This window comes from Carica papaya, chromosome 8 (assembly GCF_054855325.1).
Source record: "Carica papaya isolate Zhongbai chromosome 8, ASM5485532v1, whole genome shotgun sequence".
Classification (NCBI taxonomy): Eukaryota; Viridiplantae; Streptophyta; class Magnoliopsida; order Brassicales; family Caricaceae; genus Carica; species Carica papaya.
Window position 1 is genome coordinate 29,543,299 of NC_142316.1, and position 20,322 is coordinate 29,563,620.

Here is a 20,322-nt window from a genome sequence, read left to right on the forward strand (position 1 = left end):
TAACTATAATAGGCAGAGGGAATCTTTTAATCCCATTTTATTTCCTTGACAGGAGTAAAGAAAGGTAGATATATGCTAAATATGGCATGCACATATTTTTTTTATAAATTTTGGAAACACATAAATATCTTTTTTTGTTAGAAAATATGTTATTCTTTTTGAATGTAAGTACTTAATTTCATTGAAAATATAAGATTGATAAATTGTAGAACCTCTTTAGTCCCCAACTTTGGTTTGGCTAATTGAGGGTTAATAGGGTACTTTGCCTTCATTAGCTCTTTTATAAGGTTATGGAATAGGATTATTATGAAAGCTTATCTTACTTTTTCTGTTAGGATTCTAGTTAGCACTTAATCAACAACTTCTTACGGCTAGACTTTTTTGAGATAAAAGTGAGTAATAGTATTAAAAAAAACGCTGAGAGGGCAAAACCCATGTATAAAAAGTTAAATATTTATAGATCGGTAAGTATATTTACAATGAACCCTAAATCATCAAAAGAGTTAGGGTTATGGTCAAGGATGATGGAGCCAAAAAAATGAAGCCACCTATCCTTAATAATGGCAAAATTTGGTTCTTTACCCTAAAAAATCCTACAATTCCTTTCTTTCCTTATAACCCAAAGTATTGTTAAGGGAATAACCCTATGCCACCTATTACAAGTTTTGAGGCCTTCCCAAGCTAACAATTTGCTTTTAACAGATCCAGCCATAACTCAGGAAACACCAAGCAGCTTGTAAATCATTGTCTATAGTTCATAGGAAGTTAGACACAAAAGGAGAAGATGGTTGCAAGACTCCATATTCTACTTGCACAATGCACTCCAGTTTGCCAAAAGAAAACCTCTTTTCATAAGTTTGTCTAACGTGAGAATAGAACCCATAGCAGCTTCACAAGTAAAGACAAAAATTTTGGGAGGAACAGAAATATTCCAGATGATTTTGAAAGAAAAATCAGAGATAAAATAATTGCTGTCTATTAAATTTCTGTAAAGAGATTTAACAGAAAAAGAGTCATTATTGCAAATAACTTAACTTATCAGCTTTATTACCCATTTTGACAGTAGCTAGAAGTTGGAGAAGGTTTTCATATTTTTCTAACTCTCAATCTTTCAAATTCCAGGTGACAGCCACATTCCAAGATAGAGAAAAACTGATTTCATAAACATTTTCCAAGAGGATATCTTTATTTCTAGTAATAGCATAAAAGTGAGAAAATTGGTTTTGGAGATTCATTTGACCGCACCAAACATCTTTCCAAAACCGGATTCTGTCGCCTTTTCCAACCATCGGTTTGGAATTGTTTAGAACCAGTTTACTAGATTTTCAAATACTCTTCCAAAGGTTGAGACCAACCGTATTCTTCTCCATACCAGCAAGATCATACACTTTGTTGCCAAACCATTTGCACACAATGACCTCCTCCCAAAGACTGTTATTTTCATTCCAAAACCTCTAAATCCACTTACCAAGCAAAGCTTTGTTGAGGCCAATAATGAATTTAATGCCTAAACCGTCATCTTTCTTCAGTTTCTTTAGCTGTTCCCAGTTAACCAGGTGAATCTTTCTATTCAAATCATCATCTTCCCAAAAAAGTGACATTGAATGGCTTCAAGTCGTTTAGCAACATTCTTGGATATAGTGAGGATCGAAAGATAGTAGATAGGAAGATTGAATAGGGTGCTTTTGATTAGAGTTAGTCTCCCTTCTTTGGACAAATATTTATTTTTCCAACACGCCAGTTTGTTTTGCAACGCATCAATGTCCAACTCCCAACTCCTGCTATCTTTTGTTTGGCACTAAAAGGAACACCCAAATACTTTAAGGGAAGTTGGGCAGGTTTGCAGCCAAGTGCTTTAGTAAGAAGAGCATCTGAATTCTCCCCAAGCATAATCAATTCAGATTTTACCATGTTGATTTTGAGGCCAGATACTGCTTAGAAGCATAGTAAAATGCATTTAAGATGAAGAATATTCCGGACATTGGCCTGACAGAAGAAGAGAGTGTCATCTGCAAAGAATAAGTGAGAAAATTCAAGTTGATGACTAATTTTTTCCACAAAAATATCTCTCAACAGTCCTGAGGCTCTAGCTTGCGACACAAGTTTGTTGAGTGCTCTCATGAAAATAATAAATAATGTGGGGGGAGAGGGGATCACCTTGTCTTAAATCCCTGGAAAGCTTAAAGAATTTAGACGGGCCACCATTGATCATCACAACAAAACATGTGGTAGTAATACATTTCTTGATCCAGCATCTCCGTTTGAATCCAAACCCGAGATTCTCAAGCATATGATCAATAAAATCCCAAGAGACACTGTCAAAAGCTTTCTCCATGTCTAATTTACGTAAGACGGCTCTTCTTTTATTTTCAACAACATCATCAACCACTTCATCTGCCATAAGGATAACATCAGTAATTTGACGCTCATAAACAAAAACTTGTTGATTTTTTCCAATGATCGAGCCAATGACTTCAGACAATCTATTCGTCAACTGTGTATCTTCAGTTTTATTTCAAATTTATATGTATCAGTGTATTGTCGAGTGTGTTTATTTTATTAACCAGTCTGCTGTTTTATTACTGAGTTACAGATTACTTGTATGTTTGAAATACACTTGTCAGACTTGCTATTCTTTAGGAGCTGTTACAAGCAATTATCTCTTTTCTTGTTGTAAGCTATATTAGGCTGTTCTAGAATGAATAAAATATGCAGAGAAAATTAAAAAGTTATTTGAATCCTGGAGATCATTGTCTCTCTGACAAGCCTAAGCAATTTAGTCAAGCTAGGTCAGGAAGTGAGAAAGAATCAGGAGCATTCTGGTATTTCTTAGTTCATTTTTAGTGTACTGGGACCTACAACCAGATCTAGAGGCCATGAGCTACCAGTGTGGTCTGAAAGCTGGTGTTTATAGGTGATCTACGTGTCATGAATTAGCAGGAAGAATTAATAAGAAGAGTGTTAGTCATTGTTAGTCAAGTTTGTTATTGTTTTTTTTTTTGAATTTCATAGCTATCCATTTGGTCCTTCATGGCAGACTAGCCTTTATGCACACCTGTAGGTAGTACAGCTGGTTATGTATGGTGCCAATGCACTAGCTCCGGGAAAGCTAATGAGAAATTACCTCTGCATTCTTCCCTAAGTCTCTCAACTCTCTCCATGTCTCTTCGGTTATTCTTCTCCTTTGTTACTACTGTCTCTTCTCTATTATTCTCTCACTGATGTCATACCACTCTCAAGGCCAGGCTTGACTGACTCATGAGTTAGTGGTCTGACACTATGATCCTTCCATCAATAATTTGTCCTCTCCCTAAGTTTACTAGCATTTGCAACGCAGAATAGTTTACGAGATGAATTATCAAACAAATCTATGTACTGGACCTCTAGAAGGCAGGAGCAGTGTTGGGTAAGGAAGCATTAATAGAGGCAAGATAGAGAAGGTCTAGGGGCTGAAATGCATCGAGCATTCCCATTGTCCTAATATATTCTAAGTTGTATTTTTCTGAGCATGACGAGAAGAGATACACTTTTACGAGGGACTAATGGGTGTGAATGTTTCATTAGACACCAGCACATACAGACTCAGAAGAAAAGGTGGGTTGGCATCATTCTATTTGGAAGGAGATGCTTAATTGTGGTTTGTGAAACTGAAAATAGATAGGCCAGCCCCTTGGTGCATATTTTTGTTCATGGGTTTGCACCCCCTTGGTGCTTGTAGTTAATGATACTTTATACTTTTTATTTCGAAAAAGGACAGTAGTTAGGCTACCCATTTCATGGGGTAGTTTTAAGCGTCAATGCAACTTTCACTTTTGGCCTCTTGTATGAAGTAACAAGTTTGGAGAATGGTGGAGTTGAGGCAAACCAGTTTAATGGAAGAATAATTGTGCCAATTTGAACAATTGGCAGCATGAGAAAGTTCTCCCACTCTAGATCAAGAGGTTGAACTTTTTCTAGACAGGGATCGCACCATAAGAGGCATTTCAGGTTCTATTGGTTCCGACTTTATCATTAAAATAGTGGTCCGAACTTTAAAGAGGACAAGCACCTTGGGGAGGATAGGAGTAATGTTATCATCTGAGTCAATACTTGGTTTCCTAATATAATTTTGGTTTATCTTCATGTTTCATTTCAAATATAAATGTGTTAGTTCATTTTATGAAGTGTGTCAATTTCATTAGGCAGTTATTATTTTCATTTACATGTTGTGAGGGGTGGATAATCACAATTCATGATGTTTAGCAGAGGGGCAGATTTTGGTGAATGAATGCTATTTGTGTAAGGGACCAGTTGGGATTGGATCATTTACCATTGTGGTGCTCCTATCATTGCCTGTGGTGCATGATTCTCCACTTCTTGAATTTGAATTTGGTTGTTGCTGGGTCTATTCAAGATGAGCTTTGGGTTGGCCTGGGTGTCTGGGGTGACAAGAAGAGGAAAAAATTAACCTCTCTTATCCCTTTGACCTGTCAACTAATTATCTGGAAGGAAAGGAACCATAAGGCTTTGAGGCGGATATTTTTTTTCCCCCACCTGGACAGGGTTAGCGACAGTTCAAGAGAAGACAGGGTTAGAGACTCTTAGCTATAGTTTAAACCTTGTCTTTTTGCTCAATGATCATCTTCTTCATGCTAATGAGAAATTAAGAGATCTTATTGATACATTTGTACATCAACTGTAAATTCTCTTGTACCTGATGTTGCAAAATGGAATAGGGTTTAGACAAGTAGAAAAAATATAAAAAAATAAAAGATAAATTCAATTCATAATCACAGGGATTTCATAACTACAGCCACAATCACAAGGACAATGTTGTTAGGCACTCAATTCAAGTTGAGAAAATATGTAGTTTAGTTCAGCAGTGTTGGAAATAATGATGAACCAACCAGGTAAAAATAGGTATAAAAGGGTTAAACAGCCAGAAACATTCCGGTATTCTGAGTCTGATTTTACTGTGAAGGGACCTATAAGAAGGTCTGGGAGAGGAGAATACCATTCATCGTCCTCTGAAACAATGTTCTCCCAAACACATTAGTAGTAGCCTTTGGCATCCATAACTGAAGTGCGGAGAAGCATCCTTTCTTCTTCCTCTCTATTCTCTCTTGCTCTCTCTCTCTCTTTCTCTCTCTTTTTTCCTCTTTGTGCTCTGTGCCCGTGTTTGGTGTATGTGTCTGTTTCTCATACTCACAAGCAATCGGGTCAAATCAGGAAACAATTTCCCATCACGGGCAAGTTCGTGGGGTTCATTTCAGCAGTGGGCATTACATAATTTGGATGTTTCTCTTTCTTGCTAGTTGTTATTGGTCAGGAGCATTGAGTTTTTTCCAATTAGCAATAACTTGTTATTACATTTGTCAGGAGAAACAACCTTTTGACCGTATTGAGGTGACAAGGGAACAGGCACTTGAGATGTTTTCTGACAATAGTTTCAAGGTGAGTAAGCTGCTTGGCCTTACACGATGCAACTTACTTCATCACAATAAAACTGTTCCTATCTACTCTCGAGATTTCAATTTTCATTTCCTGCTTTGTGGTACATTTCTTATTAGATCCTTTTTTGACTGTTATAACCAGGTTGAAATCATCAATGATTTGCCTGCAGACAAAACTATCACTGTATACAGATGCGGACCATTGGTTGATTTATGTCGTGGGCCCCATATACCAAATACATCATTTGTTAAGGCATTTAAGTGTTTGAAGGTGATGTTTACATGATGTGCTAGAAACATCTGCATGGTTTCGTGCGTATATATTGCCTGGTTAACTATAGTGGTTTTCAGGCTTCATCAGCTTACTGGCGGGGGAACAAAGATCGTGAGAGCTTGCAAAGAGTTTATGGGATATCTTATCCTGATCAGAAACGTTTGAAGGTGGATACATAACCAGGCATTTTGTTGTGTTGCTGTTATATGTGCTCTTTGATTCTGGAAAAATATTACTATCTTCTTAATTTTATATATTATGCAGCAATATATTGATATGCTCGAAGAAGCCAAAAAATATGACCATAGACTGTTGGGTACAAAGCAGGAGCTCTTTTTCTGTCATCCACTTAGGTATGGTCCAGGGGAATATGCTTAGTACTAGTTCCTGTATGCAAAAATCTTTTTTTTTTTTTGAGATAATGTTCCTGTTTGCAAAATCATCCAAACATGTTCCAATATGTTTCTGAATTTCAGCCCTGGAAGCTGGTTCTTCCTTCCACATGGCACTCGAATCTACAACAAGTTGATGGAATTCATAAGAAAGCAATATTGGGAGAGGGGATACCAAGAGGTTAAATTTAGTTATGATTGTTTTCAATATCCTACATATTCCCCCAGTATGGATTGTTAAATCACCTGTCATTGGCAGGTCATTTCACCTAATATGTACAATATGAATCTCTGGGAAACATCAGGTCATGCAGCAAACTACAAGGAGAACATGTTTTTGTTTGAGGTGAGGCTCTGTATTAATATTATAATCACATGTAGAGGTGATGTTTTCCTGTATGTTTGAATGAGTATGGTCTTAGCTATGGAGGTAAGACTATCAGCTTCATTCTTTTCATTTTGGAGGTGCATATGGGGGTATGGGTTCTCTTAAACTGGTTTTGAAAATGTTAATTAAAGAAATTGAAACTTAACCATAATAATCTTTGTTGAGGGTGAAAGGTGGTAAGAATTGGGTGATAAACAAGTTTTGTCTTATAGAAAGAAAATACATTATGAAGCTTACTTTAAATGTTACCAGAACTTGTTTAGGAGGAAAGAGGTAGGAATTATGAAGAACTTGTTTGGGGAAGATGTAGTGTTATTTGTTACAAGGACTTTATGTGAACATAATTGTTTTTTCTTTTTGAAATAAAAAGTGTCAAATATGTATTAGTAAGGTACCAAAAACGGGAGTACCGCTCATATACAAAATTTACAATAAGGTTAGAGAATCAATGACAATCCCAAAATCCACATCTTCAATAGTATCATGCCCTAATAAGATAGATCCAAAATAATGCAACCACCTATCTTTTAACCTAATCATGCTACTAACCTAACTATCAAATACTCTACTATTCCTTTATTTCCATATGACCCAAAAAACTGTCAATGGGATCGTATTAGCTAACTTATTTTTTACATTTAAACCATCACAAGCACATATCTCAAACCCCCGTTGAGCCCGCAATAACCCAATTAATGCCCAGAGACCCATAAATAAAAGACCATAAACCATAAGGCATAGGACACCACAATCATAAGTGGTTACAAGTTTCCTCTGCCTTCAAACAGCAATAACACCCATTCACCAGAATGCAGCCTTTGTTTCTAAGCTTATCAGTAGTTAAAATCTTCTCCCAGCAAGCCTCCCAAGCAAAGAATATGGGATGGTGAGGGATGAGGGGTCACGGATGATGCTGACTTGCAATTTTGTATTACTTAACACATCTATGCATTCAAGTCCAAATACATTAATCTTTTTCCTTTTATACTCTTCCTATATTGTTCAAAGTATAAATGCAGTTCAAAGAATCAATTAAACTGCAATTAGGACTTTGAATAATGTAGAGAAACCATATGTTTATCTTGATCTGGTCTACGGCTATGAAGGAAAATGGTCTATCATTTCCTAGGTGTTTATACAAAAAGACCATATATATTGGGGGCCAGATCTTAATTTGTATATTGCATTTTTTATTGTCTCGGATAGGTTTTCTATGAATTGTTACCTAAAATAAAATGATATGCGCATATTGTGCTATATGGTTGTCATGTTCATGATTGTATATGATCTATCACTCGGATAGGAAGGTTAAAATATTGAATAATGCCCTATACATATATAGATGAAAATAATGGTTTGGAATTCTAGCTTTTTTTTTTTTAAATATGTTTATACAAGAGTATGTTTATGTTTTGCCCCATCCATAAAGGTTAAAGCTCGTGCACCCATGTATGCAGTTCTTGTATCAAATGCATTCAATCTATTTTATTTTATTTTATTTTTGAGAATGCACACAAACTATTTTGTTAAATAATGATGGATGACAAGAAGGGCTTACTTGAGAGGAAATAAAAAAATTAATGATGCTGTATCCTTTATAAATTTATTCTCCTTAACTAAAAAATGTAGGGCATTTAAACATAACGTTACTTTTCATGCTTCAAGAAATTCTGCTTCTCATTTTTTATTTGCCACCTTGATATTTTGTTTCTGGACAGATTGAAAAACAAGAATTTGGACTCAAACCAATGAATTGCCCAGGACACTGTTTAATGTTTCAAAATAGAGTTCGTTCATACAGAGGTACGTTCGTTCCAACAGTATTTTAATGTCTATGTTTAGCAAGTCTTAATAATGGTTTTGGGTGAACCAAGACTAAGGAAAATAATTATCTAAAAATATCCTGTGGAGTTTATTCCCATGATTATGCTTTGATGCCACTTCATGCATCTAGTTATAGCTTGCCAAATGATTGTACAATTTCAAACTGTATTATTGGACTCTGTTGCTTTCTTGATCAAAGCATCTCAGAGCTTCTGTTACCATTCTGTATCATGCAAATTGGTAGTTCTCTCTTACTTCTTGCCTTTTGGCATATGTTTAGGCTGATAAAATTCTTTTCTTAGGAAACTATAAAGGCCAAATACTTGGTAGCTAGTGAAAATTGATTGTGGATAAGATTTGGGTGTTGTAAGATATTAAAGCCTGCAACTCCAGGAAGAAGCTCATTTCTCTCATTCCAATAGCACACCTGTGGTTTGGAGAAGGAAGAGGAGGGTATTTGACGACATTTTGTTGCCTTTTGCTAATACTAAAGATTATTGGTTCCAATAGATTAATTCATTTTTATTTTTAACATGTAAATCTCTTGTATATGTGTGACATTCCCCTTGGTGCCCTATTTATATCATATCTCTTTTTTCTTTAAAAGTAAATGATAGTAATAAAGTTTAGTAATAGTGGAAGTCAATGGCATTCTCAAGTTTTTTGAAGTGGGGTTTTTCCTTCAACTACATTCTGGTTCTCTTCTATTTGGTATATTTGGAAGCTCTAATGCCCTAATCAAGTTCCATAGGCTAAATCAGTTCACATTTTCTTCTCTTAAAATTTTTTCATTGTCTAGCTTTCATTTTTGAACCCTAGGAAAATATTAGTGGTTTGTTTCTCTGCAGTTGTGGTGTTTATTTTTCTCAACATAATCTCTTCTCTCAAACTGGGTCAGATGAAGTTCAAATTTCACCAAAACGTAGTAAGTGGACGTTATTTTATTAAGTTCAAGACCCTGAGTGGGCCTCAACAAAGCAAGTTAAGATAACCAATTCAGCCCGAAAAAAAAGAAGAAACTAAGTCAAGCTGAGAAAGGCAGGTGGATCGAACTAAGTGGAAATGGACTGCAAAGAGAATGGAAATCCTGGCTTTTGGAGAACAGAAAGGGCTCAGGTTGAGAATTGAGGAGAATAGAGGGTGCGGTGCTTGTTGTTATGTAGAGGAGGTGGTGATGATTCTGGGACATCCTCCGACAAGGACGATAGATACAGAAGCAAAGGAGAGAGTAGCGGGAAGGGGAAGGATATGAGTTGGTTATGCAATCGGGGTAGGAATGTGGAATGGAAGTATTTGAGTAGGATAGCATCGGGAATGTTAGGGAGGTGGAGTTCGAGTCATTGGTGGTGATCTCGGTTGATGTTAGTGCGATGGAGGAAGTTATCGAGGAGGAAGAGGGTTAAATATAGGAATCTCTGTTGGCTGTTGAAGGGGTGAATAACGAAAATGGAGGAGGTATAGGGAAGAAGGATGCTGCCACATGGGTCCTTCAAAATATTCAAAGTATCATCAAGCTGCTAGGAGTAAGTTTTGAAGGTCTTGATGAGCACGCCATAAATTTGTTCAAGGAGATTGAAAGGAGAAGGAAGGAAAAAGGGTATGCAAACTCTGCACTATCTGCGGCTAATAAAAAATAGGGGTTGGACAAGTTCAGGCAATTGAAGAGGCTACAATACACAATTAACTATAATAAGGGGGAGATGAAGGGAGAGAGGTAGAGAAAAAATTTGTCGTTATGATAGGGCACATTATCTCTTGGAATGTAAAGGGATCAATGATCATACAAAGAGGTTAAGAATAAAGGGGTGCATGGTGAGGTGGAAACCTGGGGTAATCTGTCTCTAGGAAACTAAAGTAAGCTTCTTATCCGATAAAATGACTCACAGTATATGGAAGGTTAGAAGATTGGTCAGAGTAATGGGGCTCTTGGTGTGATTATAGTCCTGTGGAATAAGGATTCTATTTGGTGGGTTGATGTCTTGGTTGTGGACTGTACCATTTCAAGCTTACTTGAGAATAGAAGAATGTGGCGGTGGGTGTTCGCTGGAGTATATTCAGAAATGAGTGTGGGGAAAGTGGTAATTTATGGGAGGACTTCGAGAGTATAAAAGAAACTGGGAGGTCCCATGGGTGGTTGGAGGTGATTTCAACATAGTTTTGCATAGATGAAAAGAACATGGGATAATTTTGCTAGGATTTGTCTTGAGGAGTTTTGAGGGATTTTGAATATACTTGATTTAGTGGATTTGCCTTTAGCGGGAGGCAAATGGACTTGGTCTAATAAGTGATCAAAACCAACTTGCTCTAGGATTGATAGATTCCTTGTATGGTTGAATTGCCATGCTTTGGTTTGTGTCAGATATTACTACAATGCATTATCTTTGATAATTTCTTGATCCGCCTAGATTCTGATGGGATATAATGGGGGTTTTCTCATTTTAGATTTAAGGAGAAGTGGTTTAAAGTTACTGGATTGCAAGGAAGAATTAGAGATTGGTGGAATGGCATGATGATGAGGGCAAGGGTAGTTTATAGAGTTGCTAAGAAGCTTTGGGCAGTTAAAGAGGAGATTAAGTGGTGGAGCGCGTCTATTATTACTCAATCCTTAACTTCAACAATTAGAGGACCTTGATAGAATGGAAGGGGAGGGTGGTTTGTCTGCTGTTTGATAAGACCCATAGAGAACATATCTGCTTTGAACTGGGAAACATAATCTAGATAGAAGAAATCTCATGAAGACAAAAGATACAAGCCATGTGGATAAAGGAGGGAGATAAAAATATGAAAATTCTTCCATTGTATGGCTAATTATTATAGGAGGTTTGAACTACGTGACAGAGGTGGAGATCGATGGAGGTATGGTGAATGGTAATGAAAATTTGAGGGAGGGGGCAAATGCTTTCTTCAATAAGATTTATTATGAAGATTTTAAGGGGAGACCTAAGTTGGATGACTTGAATTTTCTGTTACTGGATGATCACGATTATGAAGCTCTTGAACAAAAGTTTTATGAGAGAGATTCGTAAAAGCATGATGATTTGTAATAAGAAACTTTTGTGCTTGGAGGATTCAACATGAGTCACCTTTAAAGGTTTTGACATGTGATAAAGGATGATCTTGTTGAACTCTTTAATGATTTCCACAAAACAGGACAATTCCTTTAAAAGTTTAAATTTTACTTTCCTAATTTTTATCCAAAGATTGAGGGGTGAAGAACATTAAGGACTTTAGATCCATTAATCTTGTGCGAAGTGTATATTAACTTATTCCTAAAGTCTTGATGAGAAAAATGGCTAAGGTGATGAAGTGGTGGGAGGTAGGCAAATCTTGGATGCAGCCTTAATTGCGAATGAGATTGTGGATCAACTGAAGCATAAGAATTTAGAGGTGGTCCTTTATAAACTTGACATGAAAAAAGTCTAGGATCATGTGAATTGGGAATTTCTAGATTACATGTTGGTGAGGATGAGTTTTGAGGAGAAATGGAGAAAGTGGGTTAGATGTACTTTTACGACCTCCTTTGCTGATATGGTGAATGGGTGGCCACCATCATTCTTCAGGGCCACTAGAGTGGTCTTATGCAAGAGATCTGTTATCCCGATTTTCATTATCATTGTGGAGGCTCTCAACAAAATAATTCCGAGGGCTCGTGAATTTGGAATGCTTGTGGGATTAGAGGTTGACAATGGGGAGCACGTGGAGGAGATTACTCACTTATTTTTTGTTGATGACACATTGCTTTTTTGGAGCTGAATGAGAGAGCCTTGCTAAATATTAGATGAATTCTATTAAGTTTCTAAGCAGTATTGATTTGAATGTTAATCTTGCGAAGTTTGAGTTGGTGAGACTTTGTGATGTGAGCATGGACCATGAAAAGGTGGACGATCAAGTCCAAAAGCATGAAGAAGTTGGCGGCCAAGAGAGAAAAAAGCTTGAAGAAGATGGCGGACAAGAAAACTTGACCTATGGCAAAGCCCAACCAAGGGAAAGGATTTTGGCCATAAAGGAAAAATTTTACAAGTCGTGGAAAGGAAAATTTCCCACGGGATTTGCTTTCTTAATTTCGCAGGAAATCTTCTCCTTTAAGAGGGAAAATCGACATAAGGAGAAACACTCATCTACAACCGCATGCAATCTTGGAGAAAATGGAAAATCCCTTTAAGGCACCAAATCCTGCTGGAAAAGGAAAGATTTGGATGACCATAATGCTCCTTTAATGACCAGCTCTAAACTTCCATTTATTCTACCCTTAATTATTCTACCTCTAATTATTCTATAATCAATTAAGATTTTTCTCATTTCAAAAGTTTTCACAAGGGAAGATTCTATTTAGTTTATTTAGTTAAATTTTTTTAATTTTATTATTTTCTCATTTATGTTAAGATTTAATTTTATTTGTAATTTTTACAATTAGTTTAAAAGATTTATTTTCTTATAAGGCACATGACATATATTATAAATAGGCTTTCAATTTACCGTTATAATCATTCAAGTTTGAGGTAATAAAATTATAAAGTTATTTCAACTAGTAAGGTGTCTTCAACCTTCTCGTTGAGTAAAGACTTTGATCAACATATCAAGGTATACTTATGACGTTTTTCTAACTCTTAATTTTCCGATTACTTTAGTTCCTATCACTTTATTGATAGCATGTTAAGTAGGAAGAATTTATTAGGATTTAAGTCTTTGATGTTTTGTGAGTATTGTATAAGTTCTGGATTACCCCATTTATCTTGGGTCCACATCATTTGGTATCAGAGTTTAAACTCTATATAAACGTTACTATCGTTTGAATAAGGTATTCTTTGTAACGGCCCCGAAAATTCAAAATGAAAAGTGTAAGAGCCAGGTTTTCAAGGCGTGTATGATTGCGGCAAGCTCCAAGTCATGGGTAGGATAGTTCTTCTCATGATTCTTTAGCTGTCTAGACCCATATGCTATAACCTTTCCATGCTGCATCAGGACACAACCCAGGCCCAGATAGGAGGCATCACTATAAACTGTATACCCTCCTGATCCACTCGGTAGAGCCAGCACGGGTGCAGTAGTCAGTCGCTTCTTCAATTCTGAAAAACTCCTTTCGCAGTTCTCATTCCATTCAAACTTTGCATTCTTCTTTGTGAGTCGGGTTAGAGGAGCTGCTAGACTGGAGAACCCTTCGACAAACCGGCGGTAGTAACCCGCCATCCCTAGAAAACTGCGGATCTCCTTAACTGTTGTCAGCCTTTCCCAACCAAGTACCGCTTCAACCTTTTCGGGGTTCACTGACACCCCTTCCTTCGATATAACATGCCCTAGGAAGGCGGTTTGCTCGAGCCAAAATCCACACTTGCTCAACTTTGCATACAACTTCTTTTCCCTGAGTACCTGTAGGACTTGGGCAAGATGATTAGCATGTTCTTCTCTACTTTTTTAGTAGACTAAGATATCATCGATGAACACGATGACAAATTGATCCAAGAACTCTCTGAAGATCCTGTTCATCAGATCCATAAAGATGGTCGGGGCGTTGGTTAGCCCAAACGGCATAACCAGGAACTCATAGTGTCCGTACCTGGTTCGGAATGCCGTCTTGGGGATGTCTTCTGCTCTCACCTTTACCTGATGGTAACCTGATCGTAGATCTATTTTAGAAAAGACCTGTGCACCCTGCAACTGATCGAAAAGGTCATCAATCCGGGGAAGAGGGTATTTGTTCTTAATTGTTACCTTGTTTATCCTTCTGTAATCAATGCACAGTCTCAACGTTCCATCTCCCTTCCTTGCAAAAGTAACCCCGGCACCCCATGGGGAAACGCTGTGTCTAATGAAACCACTGTTTTGTAGCTCAGTGATCTGTTTCCTTAGTTCTTCCATCTCGATGCGGCTCATTCGGTAAGGAGCTACTGAGATGGACTGGGTACCTGGCTGTAAGTCTATGGTGAACTCGACCTCTCTGTCCGCTGGTAGACCGGACAGTTCATTCGGAAATACGTCTGCAAAGTCTCGGACTACTGGAATCTCTTGGATACAAACTTCTTTATTGGGTTTACCTACTTAGAGAAAATACAAGATTAAGGCACTGGGAATTAAGAAAACTTGCCATTAGGGGAAATCAGTACTGAATAATTTTATTAACTTGTAAATGGCTCCTCGTTGGGAGGATTAAATACAATCTTTTTGTTAAAACAGTTTATGGTGGCGTGATACGCCGCTAGCCAATCCATTCCTAGGATTACATCAAAATCCCCCGTGTCTAACCTTATCAGGTCTACCCTCAATTTCCTATCTGCTATCTCCGCGGCACATGCCCTGTAGACAACCTCTTCTAGCAATGTCTCCCCCCCAGCGGTAGATGCAAGCAATAATGAATCAAGTCTATCAGGTAATACACAAATTTTGGAAGCAAGAACATGTGAAATAAAAGAATGTGATGCACCAGTATCAAACAAAACATGAGCAATGTGACCAGAGATAGTATACATACCATGTACCACGTCCGGGTCTGCGTCGGCATCCTTCTGGGTAAGGTTGTAAACTCTGCCCTGGATTTGAGGCCTTCCTTGATTCTGGTTCCTAGGGCATTCCCTTGCATAGTGCTGGGCACTGCCGCATATGCGACAGGTGTTGTTGAGGCAGTAGCAGAGTCGGTCCCCGTGATCCCTGCCGCAGTACTGGCAGATCTTCCCACGTGCTGCCCCCGTAGCCTGAGGAGGGGCCTGGACGGCGGGTCTGGGCCTCTTACTGGGTTGGACAGGCATGGTAGGTGCTGGCCTGCGGAGCGGGGCTGAGGGTCGGAAACTTCCCGCTAGCTGAGGGCGGGTGTCGAAGCTCCTTTCTACGATCTGCGCCTTTGCCAGGACTGCCGAATATGTCTCGAGCTCCATCACCAGTAAGTGCTGTCTGATCTCCGGGCGGAGACCCCACTGGAATTTCCTGGCCTTTCGGCCCTCATCCATCAATGTCCCCGGGGCATGTCGGCCTAGCTCCAGGAACTTACGGGCATACTCCGACATTGTCATATTTCCCTGGACCAATTGAGCAAACTCCATTTCCTTTAGATGTTGGATGGAGTTTGCTCAATTGGTCCAGGGAAATATGACAATGTCGGAGTATGCCCGTAAGTTCCTGGAGCTAGGCCGACATGCCCCGGGGACATTGATGGATGAGGGCCGAAAGGCCAGGAAATTCCAGTGGGGTCTCCGCCCGGAGATCAGACAGCACTTACTGGTGATGGAGCTCGAGACATATTCGGCAGTCCTGGCAAAGGCGCAGATCGTAGAAAGGAGCTTCGACACCCGCCCTCAGCTAGCGGGAAGTTTCCGACCCTCAGCCCCGCTCCGCAGGCCAGCACCTACCATGCCTGTCCAACCCAGTAAGAGGCCCAGACCCGCCGTCCAGGCCCCTCCTCAGGCTACGGGGGCAGCACGTGGGAAGATCTGCCAGTACTGCGGCAGGGATCACGGGGACCGACTCTGCTACTGCCTCAACAACACCTGTCGCATATGCGGCAGTGCCCAGCACTATGCAAGGGAATGCCCTAGGAACCAGAATCAAGGAAGGCCTCAAATCCAGGGCAGAGTTTACAACCTTACCCAGAAGGATGCCGACGCAGACCCGGACGTGGTACATGGTATGTATACTATCTCTGGTCACATTGCTCATGTTTTGTTTGATACTGGTGCATCACATTCTTTTATTTCACATGTTCTTGCTTCCAAAATTTGTGTATTACCTGATAGACTTGATTCATTATTGCTTGCATCTACCGCTGGGGGGGAGACATTGCTAGAAGAGGTTGTCTACAGGGCATGTGCCGCGGAGATAGCAGATAGGAAATTGAGGGTAGACCTGATAAGGTTAGACACGGGGGATTTTGATGTAATCCTAGGAATGGATTGGCTAGCGGCGTATCACGCCACCATAAACTGTTTTAACAAAAAGATTGTATTTAATCCTCCCAACGAGGAGCCATTTACAAGTTAATAAAATTATTCAGTACTGATTTCCCCTAATGGCAAGTTTTCTTAATTCCCAGTGCCTTAATCTTGTATTTTCTCTAAGTAGGTAAACCCAATAAAGAAGTTTGTATCCAAGAGATTCCAGTAGTCCGAGACTTTGCAGACGTATTTCCGAATGAACTGTCCGGTCTACCAGCGGACAGAGAGGTCGAGTTCACCATAGACTTACAGCCAGGTACCCAGTCCATCTCAGTAGCTCCTTACCGAATGAGCCGCATCGAGATGGAAGAACTAAGGAAACAGATCACTGAGCTACAAAACAGTGGTTTCATTAGACACAGCGTTTCCCCATGGGGTGCCGGGGTTACTTTTGCAAGGAAGGGAGATGGAACGTTGAGACTGTGCATTGATTACAGAAGGATAAACAAGGTAACAATTAAGAACAAATACCCTCTTCCCCGGATTGATGACCTTTTCGATCAGTTGCAGGGTGCACAGGTCTTTTCTAAAATAGATCTACGATCAGGTTACCATCAGGTAAAGGTGAGAGCAGAAGACATCCCCAAGACGGCATTCCGAACCAGGTACGGACACTATGAGTTCCTGGTTATGCCGTTTGGGCTAACCAACGCCCCGACCATCTTTATGGATCTGATGAACAGGATCTTCAGAGAGTTCTTGGATCAATTTGTCATCGTGTTCATCGATGATATCTTAGTCTACTAAAAAAGTAGAGAAGAACATGCTAATCATCTTGCCCAAGTCCTACAGGTACTCAGGGAAAAGAAGTTGTATGCAAAGTTGAGCAAGTGTGGATTTTGGCTCGAGCAAACCGCCTTCCTAGGGCATGTTATATCGAAGGAAGGGGTGTCAGTGAACCCCGAAAAGGTTGAAGCGGTACTTGGTTGGGAAAGGCTGACAACAGTTAAGGAGATCCGCAGTTTTCTAGGGATGGCGGGTTACTACCGCCGGTTTGTCGAAGGGTTCTCCAGTCTAGCAGCTCCTCTAACCCGACTCACAAAGAAGAATGCAAAGTTTGAATGGAATGAGAACTGCGAAAGGAGTTTTTCAGAATTGAAGAAGCGACTGACTACTGCACCCGTGCTGGCTCTACCGAGTGGATCAGGAGGGTATACAGTTTATAGTGATGCCTCCTATCTGGGCCTGGGTTGTGTCCTGATGCAGCATGGAAAGGTTATAGCATATGGGTCTAGACAGCTAAAGAATCATGAGAAGAACTATCCTACCCATGACTTGGAGCTTGCCGCAATCATACACGCCTTGAAAACCTGGCGCCATTATTTGTATGGAGAGACCTTTCAGATCTACACCGATCATAAGAGTTTGAAGCACATCTTCACTCAGAAGGATCTCAACATGCGTCAGAGAAGGTGGATGGAACTCCTCAAGGACTATGATTGTGACATCCTATACCATCCAGGTAAGGGCAACGTAGTAGCCGATGCTCTCAGCAGGAAAAGTGCAGGCACCCTAGCCCATTTGATGGTTTCAGAATGCAGGTCCATTGGGGCCACACAGCAGGTTCGACTGCGAGATCTGAAGAGGGCCACATGTTTGGGCCACCTAGCAGTCCAACCCGAGTTAATCCAAAGAATAAAGGAAGCCCAGTCAGTCGACCCCGCCCTAGTAACCCGCAAGAAGGATGCAGAACAGGGAGTGAGCTCAGAATTTCAGATCTCTGCCGACGGATTGATTCGTTTCAAGGACAGAGTGTGTGTCCCCGACGACAGTGAGTTAAAAAGAGACATCATGACAGAGTCCCATAGTTCAAGGTTTGCCATGCATCCAGGAAGTACAAAAATGTACCAAACTATGCGACCTCGGTTCTGGTGGAATGGGATGAAGAGAGATATAGCCGACTTTGTATCTAAGTGCTTGGTATGTCAGCAGGTCAAAGCAGAACATCAACGCCCAGGTGGGTTACTTCAGCCTTTACCGATTCCAGAGTGGAAGTGAGAACACATCACCATGGACTTCGTATCGGGACTACCTAAGGCACGATCGGGACATGATGTTATATGGGTAATTGTTGACCGACTCACTAAGTCTTCCCACTTCTTGGCCATCAGAATGACTGATTCTTTGGACAAGTTGGCAAGAATGTATATCCGGGAGATAGTCAGACTGCATGGAGTCCCAGTAACAGTGGTATCCGATAGGGATCCCAGATTCACTTCTCGGTTTTGGAATAGTTTCCAGCAAGCTATGGGAACAAAACTGTCTCTTAGTACTGCCTTCCACCTCCAAACTGATGGACAATCAGAGAGGACAATTCGTACGTTTGAGGATATGCTCCGAGCTTGTGTCCTTGACTCTTGGGGCCATTGGGACGACCATCTACCCCTGATAGAGTTTGCCTACAACAACAGCTACCAAGCAAGCATCGGCATGGCCCCATACGAGGCACTATACGGGCGTCCGTGCAGGTCATCGATTTGTTGGGAGGAAGTGGGCGATAGAAGATTGTTTGGCCCGGATTTGGTAGAAGAGACCACGTCCAAGATAGTTAAAATCAAGAAGAACATTCAGACAGCTCAGAGTAGGCAGAAGAGTTATGCTGATACCCGGAGGAGAGACCTGGCTTTTGAGAAAGGCGACTGGGTGTTTCTTAAAGTCACCCCCTTCAAGGGAATTAGTAGGTTCAGCAGGAGGGAAAAATTAAGCCCCAGATATATTGGACCCTTTGAAATCTTAGACAAGATTGGTACCACTGCCTACAGACTTGCACTGCCTCCGGAGCTCTCTCGGGTTCATAATGTGTTTCACGTATCTATGCTACGTAAGTACAACCCGGACCCTTCTCATGTCTTGGCTCATGAACCGCTTCCACTCCAAGAGGACTTGTCTTATGAAGAGGTACCGGTCGGTATCACGGACCGAGAGAGCAGAATACTCCGCAACCGGGAAATATCATTTGTAAAAGTCGTGTGGCAGAACCACGCGCCCAGGGAAGCCACTTGGGAACTGGAATCTAAATTTAGAGCCCAATATCCCCATCTGTTCGATCAAGAGTAATGAGGCAAATTTGGGGACCAAATTTCTTTAAAGGGGGGAGAGTTGTAACACTCGGAAAATATGAAAAAAAGAAAATTGATTATTTTATTTTAAATATTTTAATTAGGTTAAAAAAAAAAGCCACGTAAGCAGACCCAGTCAGCAGTCCTGGCCAACCAGGACCTGCCACGTGGCAAAACCACGTCGACCGGGAACCGGCCACGTTGGCGATCCGCGTACGCGCGATCGGACGGCCCAGATCAAGCGTGCGCACGGACGGCGCAGATGCAATCGCACGGACGGCTCAGATTAAAACAAAATGGATGGCTGAGATCAAAAGGCAAAAGGGTATAAATAGAACCCCCACACCTGACCACAAAAACCCTAGCCACCTGCCCTCGCCGGAGAAGACGAACAAGACGCCGGAGACGCCGGCCGCCGCCACCCGCCGCCGCACCGGGGAGATATCCGACCGCCGATCGAGGTAAATTTCATACCTCTGACTCGTTTTTCCACGCTGATTTCCCCTGTGGCCAAATTGGAGCCAAAATTCCGGCCAAACGGCCGGAAAACACGGCCGAAACCCAGCGGCGCCGCCGCGCCCCTTCTCGGTTTTTGCCTCCGATGAGGCCCTTCCCGGCCTCCGTTTGATGCAATTTTTATATCACCGTGATCACCATTCTTTTCTCTACAGATTGATCGGAGCCGAATCACCAAAACACGAACTTCACCGGAGAGCCGCTGCACCCGAGAGCACCGCCGCCGGTAAGCTTTGGTTTTCTGTAATTTTTTGGCCCCCCGAGGGCTCTAGGGTTGTTTTATCGCAAGGACCGATGCAAGTGTGGCCGAATTCGGCCGAAAACGGCCAAATCGAAGCGAATCGCCGCCGCAAGCAGCGGCGCCGTCGCCGGAGCACGGCGGAGCCGCCGTGCCGGAATTGCAATATTGGCCAAAAAGGGGCCCTGGGCCTAATTTGGGATTTTTTGGAACACGTGCAGGTACTGGTAGTGCGTTTCAGTTCTCCGGAAAAAATTCAGGAAAAATTAGGGACAGCCTG

General features: G+C 40.8%; 1 protein-coding gene across 1 annotated transcript in view; it reads left to right on the top strand.

Annotated features, from left to right (window-relative positions):
* LOC110818945 (Threonyl-tRNA synthetase) overlaps positions 1 to 20,322 on the top strand; it is a 31,395-nt gene that overhangs the window by 1,463 nt on the left and 9,610 nt on the right. The window contains exons 5-11 of the mRNA XM_088209984.1: positions 5,359 to 5,433; positions 5,575 to 5,703; positions 5,784 to 5,873; positions 5,971 to 6,059; positions 6,183 to 6,279; positions 6,358 to 6,444; positions 8,205 to 8,289. Of these exons, the coding sequence (XP_088066110.1) occupies positions 5,359 to 5,433; positions 5,575 to 5,703; positions 5,784 to 5,873; positions 5,971 to 6,059; positions 6,183 to 6,279; positions 6,358 to 6,444; positions 8,205 to 8,289 (652 nt within the window). The remainder of the gene's footprint in view (positions 1 to 5,358; positions 5,434 to 5,574; positions 5,704 to 5,783; positions 5,874 to 5,970; positions 6,060 to 6,182; positions 6,280 to 6,357; positions 6,445 to 8,204; positions 8,290 to 20,322) is intronic.